The sequence below is a fragment of the Anser brachyrhynchus genome (assembly GCF_964034855.1).
Source record: "Anser brachyrhynchus genome assembly, chromosome: 2".
Taxonomy (NCBI): domain Eukaryota; kingdom Metazoa; phylum Chordata; class Aves; order Anseriformes; family Anatidae; genus Anser; species Anser brachyrhynchus.
The window spans coordinates 64,357,317-64,375,755 of NC_137695.1; the positions used below are offsets into that span (position 1 = coordinate 64,357,317).

At 44.5% G+C, this 18,439-nt stretch overlaps 2 protein-coding genes across 10 annotated transcripts in view; one reads left to right on the forward strand and one right to left on the reverse strand.

Moving 5' to 3' along the window:
• EEPD1 (endonuclease/exonuclease/phosphatase family domain containing 1) overlaps positions 1–6,979 on the forward strand; it is a 109,970-nt gene extending 102,991 nt beyond the window's left edge. For both annotated transcript variants that reach the window (XM_080579809.1, XM_080579808.1), the window contains 3 exons: positions 940–1,072; positions 6,061–6,255; positions 6,476–6,979. In XM_080579809.1, coding sequence (XP_080435935.1) covers positions 940–1,072; positions 6,061–6,255; positions 6,476–6,675 — 528 coding nt within the window. In that variant the 3' untranslated portion in view covers positions 6,676–6,979. The remainder of the gene's footprint in view (positions 1–939; positions 1,073–6,060; positions 6,256–6,475) is intronic.
• Positions 6,980–13,651: 6,672 nt separating this feature from the next.
• The window catches only part of MATCAP2 (microtubule associated tyrosine carboxypeptidase 2), a 30,534-nt gene continuing 25,746 nt past the window's right edge, over positions 13,652–18,439 (reverse strand). For all 8 annotated transcript variants that reach the window (XM_080579800.1, XM_080579806.1, XM_080579805.1 and 5 more), the window contains one exon: positions 13,652–16,836. In XM_080579800.1, the coding sequence (XP_080435926.1) occupies positions 16,675–16,836 (162 nt within the window). In that variant the 3' untranslated portion in view covers positions 13,652–16,674. The remainder of the gene's footprint in view (positions 16,837–18,439) is intronic.

The window sequence follows — 18,439 nt, forward strand, 5'->3', positions numbered from 1 at the left end:
TGGGTATGTTGGGGGGATCTTTGGTAGTGTCTGCAGTCTGATAGAGTGACAGAAGTCACCAGTCACTTGCTCTGGCTTTTCGAGAGGTGAGTATCCAGCAGCGTGCAACCACAGCTCTGTGGTTCTGGTCAGTGCCATACATCAGGGGTGGAGATGGGGTGAGTGTAGGCAGAATGGATGCTTACAGAAGGTTTTGTGCTCCTGAGAGGCTCGGGCTGATCTCTTACATCACTGGCATAGTGTAGAGTTTCCATTTTAAAGCTTTTTCACTAGGCTGTACCTGTGTACAAGAAACCCATGCATTTTGGAAACTGACTCTTTCCAAGCTGTTCTGCATATGCTTGAGTGAACATACAGCCTCCTTCTCCACACAGGCTGTGATGGAGAGTTCTAGTTTGGGGAATTTGACATCTCTGGTAATGCTTTGAGAGAAGTTTCTAATAAATATAGACAAGTTAAATTAGGAGTAAGTATTATTTGTGCCACACAATAAAGTGAGTCCCAGAAGGTGACAAGAAGATTGCAGGAAGCCAACTGCCCAATTCAAGATGCATTATTTTTCATGGCTAATCTCTGTGACAGGCCAAGGCCAATCATAGGAGAGTAGTAATTAGTCCATGTAATGATGACGACATTATTCATAGCGTATTAACAACTGGTTTTGCAGTCAGCTTCTCACTGCAACTGCTGTGGAAAGAAGCTGCATGCTTACAAAAATCAGTTTCCCCAGAACTGTAAGGATATTAGGCTGTTGCAAGAAGAGGTGCAAAATGTGTTCCCTGTCTTCCCAAAACACCAAGACAAAACAAAATACACTGTGTGCAGAGCAAAGTGGGTCCTAGTCACCAGGATTTAGTACTGAAAGTATGTGGAATAGGTGTATGGCTTTGCTTTGTGACCTTCCTTGCCCTTTATTGATTTCGCTCCTTGCTCCCCCAGTTTGGGAAGAATGATCTGACACTGGTTAACCTTCACCTGGCCTTGGCATCTGCAGCAGGGGAGAATACAGGGAAGAACCACGACAGCCACAAACTAGCAACCTTTGCACAGACTTTGCAGGAGACTCTGAAAGGTACGATGTTGTCTTCCTTCCAGTTAGCACACGCACACTGGTCATCTTGCCTAATCAAGAAGAATTTAAAATATATATATAACTGTCTTAGTGCAGGTTTCAAAAATATCCTCATCAACTTTAGATTGTCTTTACCTTTATTTGAATGCTTCACAGTGTGGCAAATGTGTTTTTTCTCTGTTGATTACCTTTTAATCTATTATAATTAATGCAAATAGAAAAGGGTTTCCTACTGGCTTTGACTCCACTTTTCAAGTGAAACTCCTTGTGATTTTATGGTAGTGTTAGAGGAAGTTCAGCCAAAAAAAAAAAAAAAAAAAAGAAAAAGACATCTGCCTTTTTTTTTTTTTCCAAAAGAATTTGGTTCTATGTTTATTGTTGGATATTTGGATGTATTTTGGAAAACTCAGTGCAAGTCAGAAGGTGCCTGCTAATGAGAAAAGAGACCAGAAACTAGCTTTCGTACATGGGTGTAATATGCAGAATAATCCTGTTGTTTTCAGGTAAGTTGCTCTGGTTTTACACCAAGATGAGGGACACCAGAATTTAGATCTCAACTTGAGCAATTTAATAGACAGCTGAAATTCTTTGCTTCATTTCTAAGAATTGCTTCTTATTCTGAGGCTTGCAGATTAAACTGTTTCCTGTGGAGCAGAACAGCAGGTTTCAGATACAAAGTGGTGTTTATATTGGTGATCTTTTCATAGGAATAGAAAAATCTAGCCCTTTGCTTACTGCTTAACAAAGACACAAAAGGGTTACAAGGTTATACTCATGTTTTCCACTTTGCACAGTTTGGCAAGGTTGGTCACTTGGAAGCATTAAAATCCTAATGCAAGAAGTATTTGCAGTTTTTATACATGTTCTATTGTTTTTCCTTTTAAGCTGCAAGAGTCCTGTCAGAGCTATTTTTAAGTGTTATGAATTTAAGTATTTATCCACATACCTTGAAAATGAAAAGGATGAAGGCAAACAAAAGGATCATTTGTTTAATCCCAGAAGGCTGAATCAGGACACGGATAAATGTGTAGCGCTTCCAAAGTCAACAGAGTTGCATTTCCGCTGCATCTAAATTTAGACTGTTGACATTAGGGTTTCTTTTTAGTTTGTGTTTTTATTTTCATATGGTGGGCATGTTACCGGAATGTATTTGTTCTTGACTTAATCTGTCACAGAAGAAGAGCTTCAAATTCTTCCAAACTTGTGGTGTGCAGGTCTTGTTTCATAAACAAATGGTTTTTCACGTTATTTTCAGTATTGAATTACCCTGCCAAAATCAATGTCATGCTTAAAATTACTGCCATCCTTCATTTTTTTTCCCAAATCAATCCATAAAATATGGTTAATTAAGACTGATTTTCCTGTGACTACTCCAGTAAGTGTGAGTTTCTGATCCCATTTTGCTAACAGGCACCTTATTTGCTGTCTTTCATTCTTAGAAAGGGGCACGTGAGCATCCAAGGAAATGTAGTTATCATGCACAGTTTCGTGTAATGTCTCCATTCCCCAGAGCAGTGGTGTCCTCATATTTCTCCCATCAGACAAGCGGATCCTGGCATCTCTTTTCCCTTCTTCTTTCCCTTCAGCAGCACCAGAGGGACTCAGTGTCTGTTTGCTGTTAGTAGCTAACTCAGCAGCAACCCTTCTGCCTTCTCTCAAGCATTCCACCTGTCTTCACTGTGATGACCATGGCCACAAAGACGCCATCCTGGATGTGCTGGACCCAGGGATCAGGGTGTTGGCTTAGTTATTTTCTCCCATCTGGCTTGTCCATATTGCACAGATTACCCATGCATCAGGGACTAGGCTTAGAAGACCTTTGAGAGGTGGAATCTTACCAGCTGACGTGCTGTCACATCCTTCTCATGATCTGGTTTTCACTCTCTTCAGGAAGGATTTGGGTGTTTAAGGGTGTGCTGTTTGGTTCATTAGGGGACTGATTAAGGACATGGGGAAGTCTGGGGAAAGTGTCCTACAGGGGTCTCTTTGGACTGCTGTGAAACAAAGGAGGGTTTCACAGTTCCTGCAGAACAGCAGAATTCAACACCGCAGACTTTCTGCAGGTGGTTGCCTTTGTCTCTGTGGACTGGAAGTCCCTCAGCTGCTTGCAGCGGCACGCAGCTGATCAGATGTGCGGGCTGGTGCCCCTGCAGCAGTGCTCAGCCACTGCCACAAAGGGGACCAGAGTTAAGGCAGGGCTTTTCTTTTCTGGGGCACACCCAGAAGGACCCGGACAGGTTTGTTTCCTTTGCTCTGGCTGCTTGGTGTCCGTCAGGGGCAACGGGAGGCAGATCAGACTGAAACTGCAGGGCTGCTGCTCGCGGTATTGCTGTCATAGGAACTGGCAGAAGTAGCGAGTCAGGATGAGGGGAAATGCAGCTGGCGGTTATCTAGACAATCACTGGTGTCATCTGCTTTTTCTGCCCAGCGCAGGCGGGCTGCACAGCCTTTCTTCCAGGGATTTGCAGCGATGTGGAACCCCAGAAGCTTCTGGCAGAGGGGACCAGAAGTGACCCTTTCCCTCGGTGATGTGCTGGCAAACTGGGTTTCAGCTTCTAATGGTTGCTGCACCCCATCTATTCCATCTCTGTCCACTTTATGTTGCATTAGGATTTTATGCTTAGCTGTTCTGCATGAGAAAATTTAAAACAGTGAAGAATACAGTGATTCATTTCCTGTGCATACTCCAGACTGACTTTGTACCTGCTTCCACAGACATGTCTAGGTGTTGGTTGTTTTATCCTCTGCTATTTTTAAATTGTTCAGAACTGAGCAGTCAGTTAAAATTTCCACTTGTGATTATGATTTTTTAATATATTTTTCACGTAAGGCTGGAGGATTTGCTAAAGGAAATGTATTTCGTGCAGGATCGAGGTGTTGTTGCTAGGATTCCTGGCTGCCTGCCATTTGTAATCTGCATTAAGGATATGCCCTGGAGCTTTCTAGAGTGGCCTTACTGCTTTATATCGCCACGCTGAGAACATGGCAGAAGCCAACTGCTGCCTTGGCCATTAAGCAAGCATTAGTCCGGAAGGACTGCAGCGGCATGGTCACATCTGAGCAGCCAGTTACGGTTGCCCTGTGATGCAATTTCCTTGCAGCCTCGTGGCACCCGGGCGTAATGTCATCAGGTTCATCATCCTGGGCCTGGCAAGTGAGAGATCTTGGGTTTTTTGCAGTGAGATGCATGCAAAACTGCCAGCTCCCAGCAAGCATACTGCTCAGCATCATGCAGGAAGGGAAGCCCATCTGGCCAAGATGTGAGCTGTAAAGGTGTAGGGTGACATTTTGGAGGCACCATTCAAGCACTTTATTCAGGTCATGAGAGGAAACCAATTCCCTCCAGGGGATTTGGTCCTTCCCCATTAGACAAGCACCGATTTTCATTTGGGTTTTGATGGAGCTTAAAATAACTTGGGTTTAGGTTTGTTTTTTATTTCTTCTAGAGGTGGGTAAGTCACTGCCACCAACACTTTGTAGAATAATATTTAAATATCATGTCATGTTCAGTATGATTTGTGGCTTGCAAAGGGCAGAAAAACCACAAGTAGTTTCATTATTTTTTCATCACCCCTCTGCATCCTAGCAAGCATCATGTTTTAAAGTTTTTTTTGTTTGTTTGTTTGTTTGTAAGTCATAAGCCATCAATCTCTCTGCACTCCTGCCCTCTCCCAATCCCTGCTTGAAGCACTGGAAGCAGAGTGCAATAGATTTTGTTGTTTAACTTGTGCTCCCTCTCCTGGCTAGCTACTTCTACAGCAACAGCAGACAACAAATAGCTTTATCCATGAGAGATGCATATGGTAGAGCAATCACTTGGTCCACCCCTCTCCCTCCACACTTCAACCCCAGAAAGCAAAGAAGCAAAGGGGCTTACAGAAAATTATAGTTTTCTTCTCTGAAGTCAGCTCTGTTATAATTTTTGGTGCATTTGTGCATCCTTGTTGCAGCTTTCTCCTTCCCCAGTACCAAGCTCAGCATTGCAGCAGTGTCTTCTCTCAGCTAGCACAGTCCTGGAGTTCATCGCACCTTTCTGGCAGGGGTTTGAGACGAGCACTGGGGCATGTTCATTCTCCTCTTACCTGGTGCACAGCTGGGATATCTCTGTCTACAGCTGTGGAGCTCTGAAGAGCACATGCTATGGATATAAAATTAAGGTCCAGTGTTTCCTTTCTCATTCAGTTAGGATTGGAAATAAAATATAAGTGAGGTAATCATATTTCCACAGAAAGATAGGATTTTTGGATGAGCATTTCAAGTCATTTCCATGTTTTTTTTTGGAAATTCAGCCCTAGCCAAATTTGAAGACATCAGAAGTTAAATAGTATCTCTTCAGCCATCTGGGAGAATGAAAGCTTCTATAGCCAGTGAGTGTCTGTGTGGTTTGTGAACTAATCTTCTGCTATCAGGACTGCAGGCTGCTACTCAGGCTTCTTCTTTGACATTTCTTCATTGCACAGGCTTAGAAGGAGCACTGCACTTTCGGGGCTCTGATATTATACTAGCAAAAGACTGTGTCTTCCAGGAATTATCACAAAAATATCCTTGACTCTTACAGGAAAGCTATAAAAAGAAAATGTCAGGGCAGGTTGGAGCCAATATGTATATCTTGCAGAAGAAGAAAAAAATAAGCTTACAAAGTCACAGATTTATAAAAGCCTCTAAGACCAGAAATGCTAGTCTTTGAATTTGTCATTGTCTGTGAGCAGCAGGCAAAGGATGCCAGTATAATCAAGATAATATTTAGAAACAAACAAGAAACACATACTGGATGGTTTTTATTGTCCTGAACAGAAGGGCCATGAGTAAACAGCCAGTGAAAAAGGCTTTAAACAGCATTACTTTCAGTAGTTCAGAGTAAAGTCAGCTTTGCTACAAAGTATTTGTATAGTTCCTCCTTCCGTTATCTCCCCTTCTTGAATTTAAGGAGCGGATATCCATTACTTCCATTCATTTATTTTTTTCTTTCCATTTTTCTTGTTTTCCAGGAGAAAAAGACGTGATCATCCTGGGAGATTTTAACCAGGCTCCCGACAGCAGTGACCACGACATACTGAGGAAAGAGAAGTTCCATCACTTGGTCCCTTCAAGTACCTTCACCAATATCAGCACAAAGAACCCTCAAGGATCCAAGTCACTGGACAACATCTGGATCAGCCGCAGCTTGAAAAAGGTTTTCACAGGTAGAGTTTCTGGTTAGGTGTTATAACCTGTGTGCGGTCAGCGGTGCGTGTTGAATGTGAGGGCTATCACTTGGTGTGTAGTGACTTCCTACGGCTACTGGTGAGGCTGCCTTCAATTATTGGGCATACTGACTAGTTCTTTTGCAAGCTTGTGGAAATGTTTAAATCCCGACATCCCTTCCACATTAATCTTTTTTCTCTGCAATTCTTTTTCATGCAGGCCACTGGGCTGTTGTGCGAGAAGGTCTCACAAACCCATGGATCCCTGATAACTGGTCCTGGGGCGGGGTGGCTTCGGACCACTGCCCCGTGTTAGCTGAATTTTACATGGAAAAGGACTGGAACAGGAAGGAGGTGACACGGAATGGAAATGGGGTGACCCTTGAGCGCAACGACTTGAACACTAAGCATGAACGATGATATGAACTGGGGGGGTGTATCCTGGTCCCCGAGGAGCAGTCCATAGCTCTGTTTGCTTGAGACTCAGCTGCAGAGCAGAACTGCCTCCCCTCTCCCTCCTTCCCACCATCCTCCCCACATCCAGAAAGCAGCATCAGCACTTGACTGATGGCTGTCACTCTGTGTCCCTCACGGACAGTTTTTGGGACAGTTACTGTCTCATGGCAATAGAGCTATCTGTAACTTTTTATGGGCACACAATGGACATTGCCTGGAGATTTGGATGAGAACTGTACAGAAAATAAAGTGTACTTTTAATACTGTATGGAATCTTTGCTAAAATGCAGTGAAGCAGGGCTTTGCTGCCATGGTGTGTGTGATGGTTACTTTTCTTTGCTTCCTTGTAAATTGAGGGGAGTAGCAGAGGCCACAAAAAGAAAGACGCTAAATTCTTGGCAATTCTTAAGTGCAGCTCAGCACTCGCAAAAATTGCTGAAACAGGGAGGGGAAGGGGGCCAGGTCCCTATGTGAGCAAAAGGACCTAAGTAGTCCCTCCTGCCCAGAGAAGCCCCATTCCTCCTCAGCCCACTGCGGGTGTGGACACCTCTCATCCTTCCCTTCCTCTCCCTGCTTCTGGGCAGGGTGCATTTTGTCCTAGAAGGGCTTCACAGAGCTCGGCTTTGGCTTTCAGTTTGATGTTCAGCATTCGGTGATATTTTTTCCTGCGTGTTAGCTTTCAGGAGCTGGGAAAACACTGACTTCATCCCTTTGTAGGACCTGGTTCACTTCTCCACCCGTTGGCACTCAAGGCAATGCCCTTTGCTTTGCTTCCTGTTGGGGATCTCACAGGAACAGCCCTGGTCCTCTGGCCACTGGCACGGCAATCGGAGCAAGCTTCTAGAGCAAGAAGGGAGGATCAAAGAGGTAGGCGTGCTGCACCCACCTCTGCCTGTCAGTTCTTCATGGATGGAGCCTTGTTTTCAATTTCTGCTTCTGGAAGAATGGGCAGTTCTGCATCCCTTTCCTGAGCTCATAAGCCTGTTTCAGGCATTGTTGCAAGGAGTCTGAATATGGCATATGATCATCATATGCAGAGCAGGGATGATGTCTGCTTCCAACATGGGGTTCTCCTATGGAGGCTTGTTTCTGTGCATGTCCTGAGTGGGGAGAAGGACTTTGGTCAACAAGCTGCCACAGTAGTGCCTGGGAAGGAACATTGAATTTACCAAGTACAACAAACTTCTGAAGTAGCAATTAATAGAAAGTGACCTAGAGGGGAAACTTATAAGGACTGGAAAAAGCAATTCAGCACCTACAAAAGCAATACATTGCATGTGAAAGGCACAGAGCTGCCCACTAACCCAGCACGTTCTGCTCCAGGGTCCAATTTGACCACGCAGCACATTGTAATGCTGAGTGAAAAGGAAAGCTCTCTGACATGACTTATTGTGCTATAAAGCGAAAAATACTCCTGACAGCAATGCCAAACCAAGGAGATGTTCTAACTGAGGGTGTTACAGCAAAAAAATATAATATTCTCATAGCATCTTTGTGAGTTTAACTTTCCGAAAGACTGTCTAATTTCAAGTAGCAACAACTCACATGCAAACACATGTGGTTGAATATTTCAGGTGGTGTTTCTTACTGTATATGCAAAACTGAAACTGAAGCAGGGTGGGATAGCCTAGGTACGACTCTGCTCTGCAACTGATTTTAACTATGGGCTAATAACCATGAATGCTGTGAGAACCCCATTTGAGTACAAGCAAGGAGAAGGAAGCTCTTTGCCATGAGGGAGCTGGCAGCTGGATTCTTTTGAGCTTGCCTGGGGAAGAGACTTTTTTTCTCTCTTGCCTCAGTCTCAGATCACAATGAAAATCCTGCTGGATTGTTTAAGGTTAGAGAGGAGATAATCAAACAGGTCAGAGAAGCCAACTCGGGTAAATTGGCTCTGAACAGCAAACAGGTTACTGCAGGAAACAGTGGTTTGGGGTCCTGTAGTAATCTTCTACCATTAGGTTTCAGGCAAAGCAATAAATGTACTGTTAGGAAAGGGGCATATTGTCTGCCTCCTGAATGCTTGCCAAGGCGCAATTGCATGTCGTGCAGAAGATGAAATTGTAGTTCATGTTTCCACAAACACATCCTTGTTCTTAAGGCACTGTGCACACACACACGCTGCAGTAGAGGGAGGTTTCATTGACATTTCAAGTGATTCAGTGGATGACTAAGATTTCAGAGCATCAGACAAAAACGTATCTTCACTTTCTCAGCAATCCCTGTTGAAAAGGGGAGATGCAAGCATTTGTCCCAGATCATTAAACACGGCAGCGAGAGAGCTGGGTTCCAGCTTTGGTTCTGGTTCCTTGCTGCTGCTTTGTCCTCTTCCAGCAGACACAATTTTGCTGTCTCCCTTTACTTTGATCCAAGTAACTCTCCTGGAACACTGCAAACTGTAGGTTAGGATGCAATGGAGTTAGCTTTGTCAAATGAATACCACAGGAATTGCATGGCAGTAAAATTCCCAAGATCATGCTTCCTCTCATGCATCTTGAAGCTATTACCTGTGGGCTGTGGTCAGCGAGTAACATATCTGCTGCCCACTGGGAGCACAGGTGACCTCTGCACCCACCTGGGTGTAATTTGGCTTGAGGAAAACTTCATCCTGTGTTTGTTGCTACCTGTAAGACCCATGCTCATGTTTTCCTGCTGTTATCACGCTTGAAGGCTGCAGTGGCTTCACAGCTATTGAAGTAAAACCTGAAAGGCCTGGATCCCCTTTAATCTGCTGCAGGTATGAAGAAAGGCAGATGCTCTTTGGCCAGTCCCCAGTGCTCGCTGTCACTGGAGGGGCCCTTGCTTTTGCAGGGTGCTGATGAGCTGCTTATTAGCGCAGGCTGTGGTGGAGGAAGCAAGCTGAGCCGTGAGGCTGGGCTGCAGACTGCAGGTCACTTAGTCCAGCTGGCTGGGAGGGAGAGGGGAGCTCTAGGAAGGAGGTTGTGTGGTGAATAGACGTGCCCTGGAGCAAAATGGATCCTACAGGGCATGGGGAGGAGGACAGACGAGTCTGGTACCTGCTGGTGGAGCTCTGCCTTGTGTGGAGGGTCAATGCAAGGTATGCACCTGGTTAGTTCATGGTGGGAGTCAGCAGTGCTTGACTGTTTTGATAGCTTCACTTTTTTTTTTTTTTTTTTTAAAAGAGCTTGCTTTGCTTTTTGTATGCAATATTCTTGCAGGATGATAAAGTTATTGTGAGACTCTTTCCTTCTTGGGTTTTGGAGGTCCCCAAAAGCATTTGTTGTATTGTGGTGGCTCAAAAAATGAAGCAGTGGCTGATGTCCTCCTGCCTCTGCCAGCAACTGTGACTATGGGAGCAACCTCGAATAGCAATTTTATGTTAACATTCTTAATAGTAGAGGCAATGCTAGCCCTGATTTCTGTAGCTTTATTCCCCTCGCAGTGCTGAGGGAAGCAGCAACAATGGAGATGGTGCAGAGAGAAACGGAGTCTTGCAAAAGACCTGTTGTAGCTATGGCCTGAAATACAACCTGCACCTATGTACTTTGGGCTCCTCTCCCTGGGGTTATGTTTGAGGTTGAACCATATGTCTATAGACTGTTTAGGTACAGCTTTATTTTTTATAAGCATAGTCACTTCTGCAAGGCAGTCCAGCTCACTTGTGCATGATGAAGGGTGTTGGAGCCCTCCCCTGCCTGCTGGAAGTGAAATCTGGCTGCTTCTTACAACTCCTCTCTCCTCCTGACCATGTGCCAGCCCCAGATCTCCCCTGGCTTCTAAAATACTCACAGCCAAATTATTCTCCTTTCCTGTTTGCTCTGACCTGCTTACTTCAAGGCAAAGCCTCTGCTTTGTTCTGTGGGATTACACAATTAAGCATATTTATTCAGCAAGTGTCAGTTTGGTCATATGGCTTTACAGCGTTAAACTAAACAGGGATGTAAATTGTTGAGAAAAAAAAAAAAAGAGCTGTGATACATGAGGGATATTTTGGGGAGCTCTAAGGAGCAAACACAAATAAGTAACTGTCCTGGAAATTAATTTCCAAGAACCTGGTGGTGACAGCAGTGGGCTGAATATATCCAGGTTCACCAAAGGTGTGAGCTTGATCAACAAGGTTAACAGCGTGGGTCTTGGCACTAAGCCCTCACAGAAACTAGTGATCAGCATCCTTTAAAGGACAGAAAATGTTTCAGCCACCAGCCATGCAGGCTTTTGGCTTTCTGAGCTTTCATACTTTATATAGAGTTTCTACGCAGCTAAAACTTCTTGCTCTACCTCTTAGTATTGATACAGTTTGGAAGAAGTGAAGAAACTGGAGAAGTCTGGGCTCATTCGCATGTTCTTGGGTCATCATTCCCCCTCCTTTAAGATGCTTTAAGAGGCAATAAGTCTTAACAGGTTATAAATTTGCAGTTACTGAGAATCTGTGTTGCATCGGGGAATGGCAGGCATACCCTCACGAGCTGTTGTTACAGACCTCTCATAGCTCCCAGCAAGGTGTTGGCTGCTGCCAGTTACTGCTTTGGTTGTGGGTGGTGTCAGGAGGCTCAGCTCCATGATCAGGTGCCTCTCATGGGAGGCCACGCTTTGTAGGATAGTATATAATATAAAGACACATGCACATTCAGGTGGACTTGCCTGGTTATAATATAAGATGAGGTGTGTTTGTTTTTAGGGTTTCAAGCTTTAAGTCATTTTTATCTCCCGATCTGGAAGCAAAACAGCTTCCATGTGACATCAGAATAACTAAAAGGATTTACTTCAGAGTGCACATGAGTTAAAGGTACTTTTAGGAAGTATGTTGCTGGGTCATTCCTTGGCCAATCCTTCTGGCCATCTTGTAACCCTGCATGCTGAGATGTTCCCAGCCTGAGGGGTGTCCCGCGGTGTCTCCTTATCAGCTGTGTGAAAGCACAGGCCTTGTTTAATAGGAAAATAGGATGGAATGTGCACAGACCAGAACTGTGATATTGCACAAGCTTTGTGCGAGGAGACAACACAAGGTGCACCAGCTCCAAGCTCTTGAAGCATGTTCCCACCAGTTTTTAGGCAGTGGCCTTCAAGGAAATTTTTCCTTCTCCAGACCTCCATCATCTCTTTGCACACTAGCAGACAACAGGTGCTGCTATGTAGCTGGATAGTTATTTTGCATCCCTTTTCTCTTACTGCTTGAGTACTTCTTGGGCGTCTTTTCTGTGGGAACTTTAACCTGATTCTTTTCACTGTAGGAATGTTACTCATTTTCCTGAATAATGAATAACTTCGAATGAACAGCTTTTGTGCAGGATGTTTCCCCAGCTTGTTACTGGCTTCCTCAAAGGGACTTCCCCTGGGACAGTCAGGGACTCAGGAAGAAGCCTAAAAGGGTTGGGGGCAGGAGGGAATGTGTGAGAAATCCCAAATGCATGGGTATCAGGGAGCTGGTGAGGGTTCACCAAATTGCCGTTTGTCTAGGACACAGCTGCATTGCAGAGGGCCCTAAGAAGGGTGGAGATGTCTGAGCAAGGATGCTGGGAGGCTTGGAGTGTGGGGCTGTGAGAGGGGTTGGGAAAGGAGGAAGGATGGAGAGCAGGTGGAGAGGTGAACCACAGTTGGGTGCTTCTCCTCATGGTCCTGTGCAGCTGGTGACGTATCTTGCCAGAACCTGGAAAAGCTGCTTTTCTGGAAGCTGCACAGCTTTCAGAGACAAAATATAGGGGGCCTCAGTTTTCAAACATTCGGTAGGAAGCAGAAGAGATTGAGTCATAGAACAAGTATGGATTTCTCTGGTGGGTGGAAGTTACTTGTCTTGTTTTCTAGGCTCAGGGATGGATGATGTGTTAGCGAATGTATTTGTGAGATAAAAAGGAAGATGAAGGACTGGGATATTAAATTAAGGCAGCCTGAAGAATGAGCACTAGAGACCAAGACAAAATCTTTGGGGAGGAAATAACCAAGTAAGGTGGAGGGGAAAGCCTGGTCTGTCTTGTTTGGGATGTGGCATGAGGTAGAAGTAGGGCCTATCTGAGAACCTTCAAGCACAACTCTCAGGACTGCTGGGCTAGGACCTCTGCTACTCAAATAGCTGTACAAGGGGGGCTGGTGCTCGTGCATGCCCTCTGGTTCTCCTCCAAAGCCCCGCAGCATTGCACAAGCCACCCGAGATGTGACCCCTCCACAGGGCCTCCTTCCACCCTGCCCCTGCGCTGCCACACATGAGGAGCAGTGTGGCCTGGGGATATTCCTGCACCTCCAGTCCTGCTTCTCCCACCACCAAGTCTTCTCATAGCCTCTCTGGCCCCTGTTGTGCTACCAGAAGCAGGATTCCCAGGTGAGGTGGGCAGACAGAAAGCCGCGCCTGGCCTAGGGACCATGTGCACCTGCGGTGTGGCCTGTGCAAGTGCCTTCACCAGAGGGAACGAGGTGCTGCCTCCTGAATCTGGGAGGTTCAGGAGCATGGGCTCCAGCCTCATGCTTCGCCTTACTGGCACTAAATTACTGACACCATTACTAAATACTCATTAAGGATTGTGGGGTATCCTTAAATATCATCCTTATTTATACGTGAGGGAGCTGAACCACAAGGAGATAACAGGACTCCCTGGAGATAAACAAGTGTGAGAGGGCACAAGGAGCCCAGAAACAAAGCAGCAGGGAGAAGCAGGGAGCGCATTAAAATGTTGTAGCAGAACATTCACAGTTGCTGTTTCCCCCATGGTGCTAAGAAATGCATTGCTGCCACGTGGCTCCAACGAGGCCTCAGACTGTGCCCTAGAAAAAGGGAAGGTGTGTAACTTCTGGCAGAGCAGAGGGAGCCATACCTGATGTACACCTTCCACGAGGCCCCGTGGCAGCCCCTTTGTGACTCTAACCCCAAGTGATGTTTCTCAGAATTGTGCTAGAAACCCTTCACGTGCAGCTTGGGATGTCCAGCTAGCTGTAAAGCCAATGCTGCCCAAAGAGAGCAACGCTACAGAACACTTCAGTACTCTAATCTCTTTCATTCTTTCAGTTAGTTTTATTTGTAAAACTTGTATAAAAATCCCTCAAAACGGGTCTGGTGAAGCAGGGTGGCTTTCCCAATGTTGGCCACCTTTCTGTACAGGAACAACACAGAAGTAGTGAGACATCCATACAGCAAAGCAACTGGACCAGACAGCTACAAAAGGCACTGTCACATCACTGACATCACGAAACTTGGTAGTGACATAAGCTCACACGCACTGCTGTCCGAAAACTTATTACAGAACTTCAGTACCATAATTTAGTAACCAGGCTATTCACAGTGTGTAGGGGGGGAAATTCAGGAAAACTTACAAAAGCTACACTTCAAAATTTGAAATACTTACAAAGGAGCAAGGACAAATCTGACACTGAAAACAGAAGCTGGCAGGTTTTTCATCTACAGCTACAGTAATATCTTTATAGTGACTACTTCCAGACAAACCTTGCACTAGGCAAATCTATTTCTAGAATAAGGGAGAATAGAAGTAGTTCAACGACTTTAGGGAAAAGGAGACCAGTTTTGAAGTAAAGCAAAAAGGTCTGCAGTAGCATTTAGGGCTACAGGGCAGTGGAAGAGCGAAGTGGCTGCTGGAGGAAGGGTGGTGGGCATGGTATCCTGCGGCAAAGCAGGGTGGCTAGCACGGCCTCCTGGTTCCAGGGACCTGGGACAGTAAATATCTATAGTTCATAACACACAAGTACTGGGGTAAGGGACAAAGCACTTGGTGTAGAAGTAAACGAAGGCAAGAAATTCTCTATAGTAAGAAAATACCCATACAAAACTGTCTTTTTTGTAAAGGCCTGGCCCTCTTATGTACCCCTGTATCTGCAAAGTGAGCACAATAAGCTCAAATGATCTCCATGTGATTTATTCCCAAGATGGGTTTTGACTGTGAACTTTGACTTGACCTCAGCCACATCTGGCTTTCTTTCTACTTCCAGCAAAGAGTCCAAATCTGAATCCAGATAGCATGGGTGCAGGACTGCAAGGTGACCCCATCAGGCTGTCTGCTTGGTTCAGTTCTAAAACAAGGCTGTGCAGGCAAAGCTACAAGTGACCAAACTAGACAGTCTGAGGGGGAGAAAAAGGGATTTTATTTCAGCATACAGAGGCTGAAAGGCTTTCAGATCATGAACAACACTGACAATACAAAATTAAGGCTGCTGTGAGGAGTTCTTGGTCCTTGCCTTGAAAATGACCAAATTTAGTAAATTTATGCTTGTTGAGTGCATCTTATTTTTTGAAGCAGTCAGCCAGCTGCTGCAAGCACACTGCAATACTAGCTAAAAGGCAGCTGGTTTCGTGGCATTACTCAAACCTTCAGACCTCTTAGCCAACTGAGAACTTTTCCTCCTGGATTTTACTATTTTCCTGTCATGAAACATGTTCTCAGGATTTTGCTGTCATGGCTGTTAATGTCCTGGGTGTAAAATAAGGCTGGGGAAGGTGGGAGGGTTATTCCATCCTTTTTATTGAAGGATAAATGGGGAAGATAGGGATGCCAGGGCTCAAAACCGTGCAACGTGGCACGGAGGAAACAGTGGCTCCATCTACTTGCCTCCTCCAATGCTGGGCATGATATCTGTGGGACAATGAAGTAGGGGAAGAAAAAACAGAGGCTCCTCCAAGGCCCTCCCCTGTTCTTGCCCAGCCTCTTGTACCATAGCAGCTTCCTAAGAGTTCAGATTTACCTTGGTAAAATACTACCTACTAAAACTAAACTCTTTGTCAAAGTACTTACAGATGCAAAATTCAATTTGCCTTGACAATGCCATAATACTCCGGATTCAGAAAATGCAGTCTATGTAGTAAGTCTTCCTGCGTCACATAAGCTATTTATCATTTGACTATCCATGCTTTACAGTAACATACTTTCTGTACATGTGTCTGGATGTAGCACCAGCAATTAAAACAGAGGTAAGTTTGCTTGAAGTGGTGTAGCACTTCTATTGGAACACAGGAACAGGGCACTTGTGAGTTGTTTTTTTCTCCCCATCCATGTCTCATTTCTGCACTGAGCCTTGCAAGCTCAAGCTTTCTGCAGCTTGGAGGCCTCATGCTGCTCAAAAAGTGTCTTGATCCTCTGTAGGCTCAGGTGACCTGCAGAAGAAGTGGGTGTTGTCTGCTGTGTTGACTTATGTTCCTGTATTCCCGAATTTATTTATAACAAAAGTCACAAAATCCCATTTCTGCCCAAGCCTCCTCCCAAAATGCTACCATACTGAACTCACTAGCCATGCTATACTTATCTTCAAAGCAGGATGACCCTTTCCAGAATTCAACTTCTTGAAACACGTACTGTACAGATAAAGATGTAGAACAGTGTTACAAACCGCTGGGATAAAGATGATAACTTTGCTACCTGTTTACAGTCATCAAAGCAGTGATACCATTTTTCTTTTAATGCTAAATCTCCTAGTAAAAAAATCAAACTTTTTATAGCTTTTGATCAGAGCTTTAATCCTATTGCACAAAGACCTGCTTCTGTGCACTGTGATTAATTCTTTACTTTTTGTTGCTGTTGTTGCAGTGATGACCAAATAGGAAAGAGTTGTGCAGTGATGTAGCATAATCTACAACAGTGCAATCACCATGAGCTGTGAAAGCTGACTAAAGACAGAGCATATATGAATAGACAAAAGGGGAATCTCCCCTTTTTCTTTTCTTCCACCTCTAAATCTGGATGGGAAAAGGTAGTATGTTACAAAAGAAAGTGTCAAGCACTATGTCTAGCCTACAAAATAGAGTAGATAACTGGACAGATCACTGCAAAGGAATTCCGAAGCCAAACTTAAAAAAAAAAAAAAAATACACAAACTTAGAAAACAAAACAAAACGAAACACAGCAGTATATAACCACAATGCAAAAGGAACATAAAGGGACATTTTCTGAATTCCATGTATTCTAGGCACCCCTCCCTCCTTCCCCACCCCTTTTAAGTCCATTCTTGTAAACTCTGAGAAGTCCTCTTCTACATCCTCAGTTTCACAGAGTGAATGGTTGACTAATACTGTTAATTTATGAGATCCTGGAGCTCCTCATCAGTCAGCTCATTGACTTCCATAATCTTTTCCAAGTGTTCCATATAGCGGGCATGATCTTGCAGAAAGTGTGGTACCCTCATGTTCTCAGTCACAGCCAATCCTTTCAGGCGGTCCACATCCTCATATGAGATCTGCAAAGAAGGACATGGGTTAATTCTGCACTGTAGTCCTGCTACTTATTTGCTGTGGCTCTAAATTACATTTTGTAGATGACAAAAGATTTCAGAGCAGGGGGATTTAAAAGCTTGTGAGATTCCTTTGAAAGCAACCCTAGAGCATGGGTGCCTCAATGGAAGATTTGAAAAAAGTGTAATTTTAGCAAATGCCTACGTAATTCCCAATTCTGCTTTTGATTATATAAGTGAACAGATGCACATAAACCTGAACAAGACTGACCTACAACAGCTGCAGGAATACAGAGGGAAAGGATGGAACACATGAATCCTGGGGTCTCTTCTCAAAAAAGTGGAAATATCGATATGAGAATGGAGAATACGCTGGGCCTGCCACTGAGGAACAGGAAAGGGAGTGAAGACAGGCATGGAACAGGAAGCAGGCAGGCCTAGGCTTTGGGAAAGGCAGGGTGCCAGGTGACCTGAACTCTTGTTTTTGTTTTCACTAGCAAATGTGCTTATGCAAAGCTAAATTAAAATGCATCTCTAGTAACAAACTAACCACAGCTTGGGCAACCTTAAAAATTTGTTTTGTTTTTTTTTTTTTCCCTTATTTAATAGGGTAGAAATTAGTTTTGCCTCTTGGCATCAAAGCCTTCTGGGTATAGGTGTGACATTTTAAAAGTTTTTTCCAGCTGCTACAAGGCCTACTACTTATTTTCTGTAATGGAAGCTGAGATTTTTTTGCCATAGTCTTATGATTCTACAAGCTAGGACCTCAAATCTTTGAGCTCACAATAGCTCAAGGTGCTGCAAGTGATAGTCCAGAAAAGTACAAATGCTTTGACTGTGCAGTAGCTACACAGGCTGTCCTGCAAACACAGAACTGGTCTCCTTGGGCAAACATCCAGTGTGATGAAATTCATGTGGTTGTTGCTTGTCTACAAGCTGCGTGTGCTGAGGCGCCCTACAGACAGAAGCATATGTGCTGGCAAAAACACAAGCCTGGCCCTGCTTACTAACTGGCACATCCTATTTCCTCACAGCAGGTTTGTGCCAGGTGGCTTGAGAGTGGAGCCTGCACCTTTGAACCTTTTTAACCCAAGTTTTTTCTACGGAACTGAGCGCTGCTCTGTCAGAGCTCCCTGGAAACAGCCTGCCCTCTTAGCAGGTGGTGGTTCCTATTTTGAAAAGGTTAAAGCAAGCACAAATCTTCCACCAGTGTGTAAGAGACATCGAAGGGCTCTCTGGAAGGATAGATAGGTCTAATCCAGATTGCTAAACCCACTCCATAGGGGCGGTCAGATGTGGGGTGCATGTCTCACTGGTGATAACGGGAACAAAGTCTGCAAAGAGAATGAACTTGCCTCTGAGCAGACTTGTAGGCTTTTCTAGTTGCAATGACTAGATGCATCCTGATTTAAAAAAAAAAAAAGAAACTCTACGTATGTCCAGGCTTACTCAAGTCACTCAGATTCTGCTGTTTGAAGACAGTGGGGCATTACACCTCAATTACTGTATTTAGAAGTAGATACAGGGGAGCTATACAAGATCATACAATCTCTCAAGAGGCGCAGAACCAAATTAGATTAAATATGAACCTTCTCTCCTGTCCTACTTT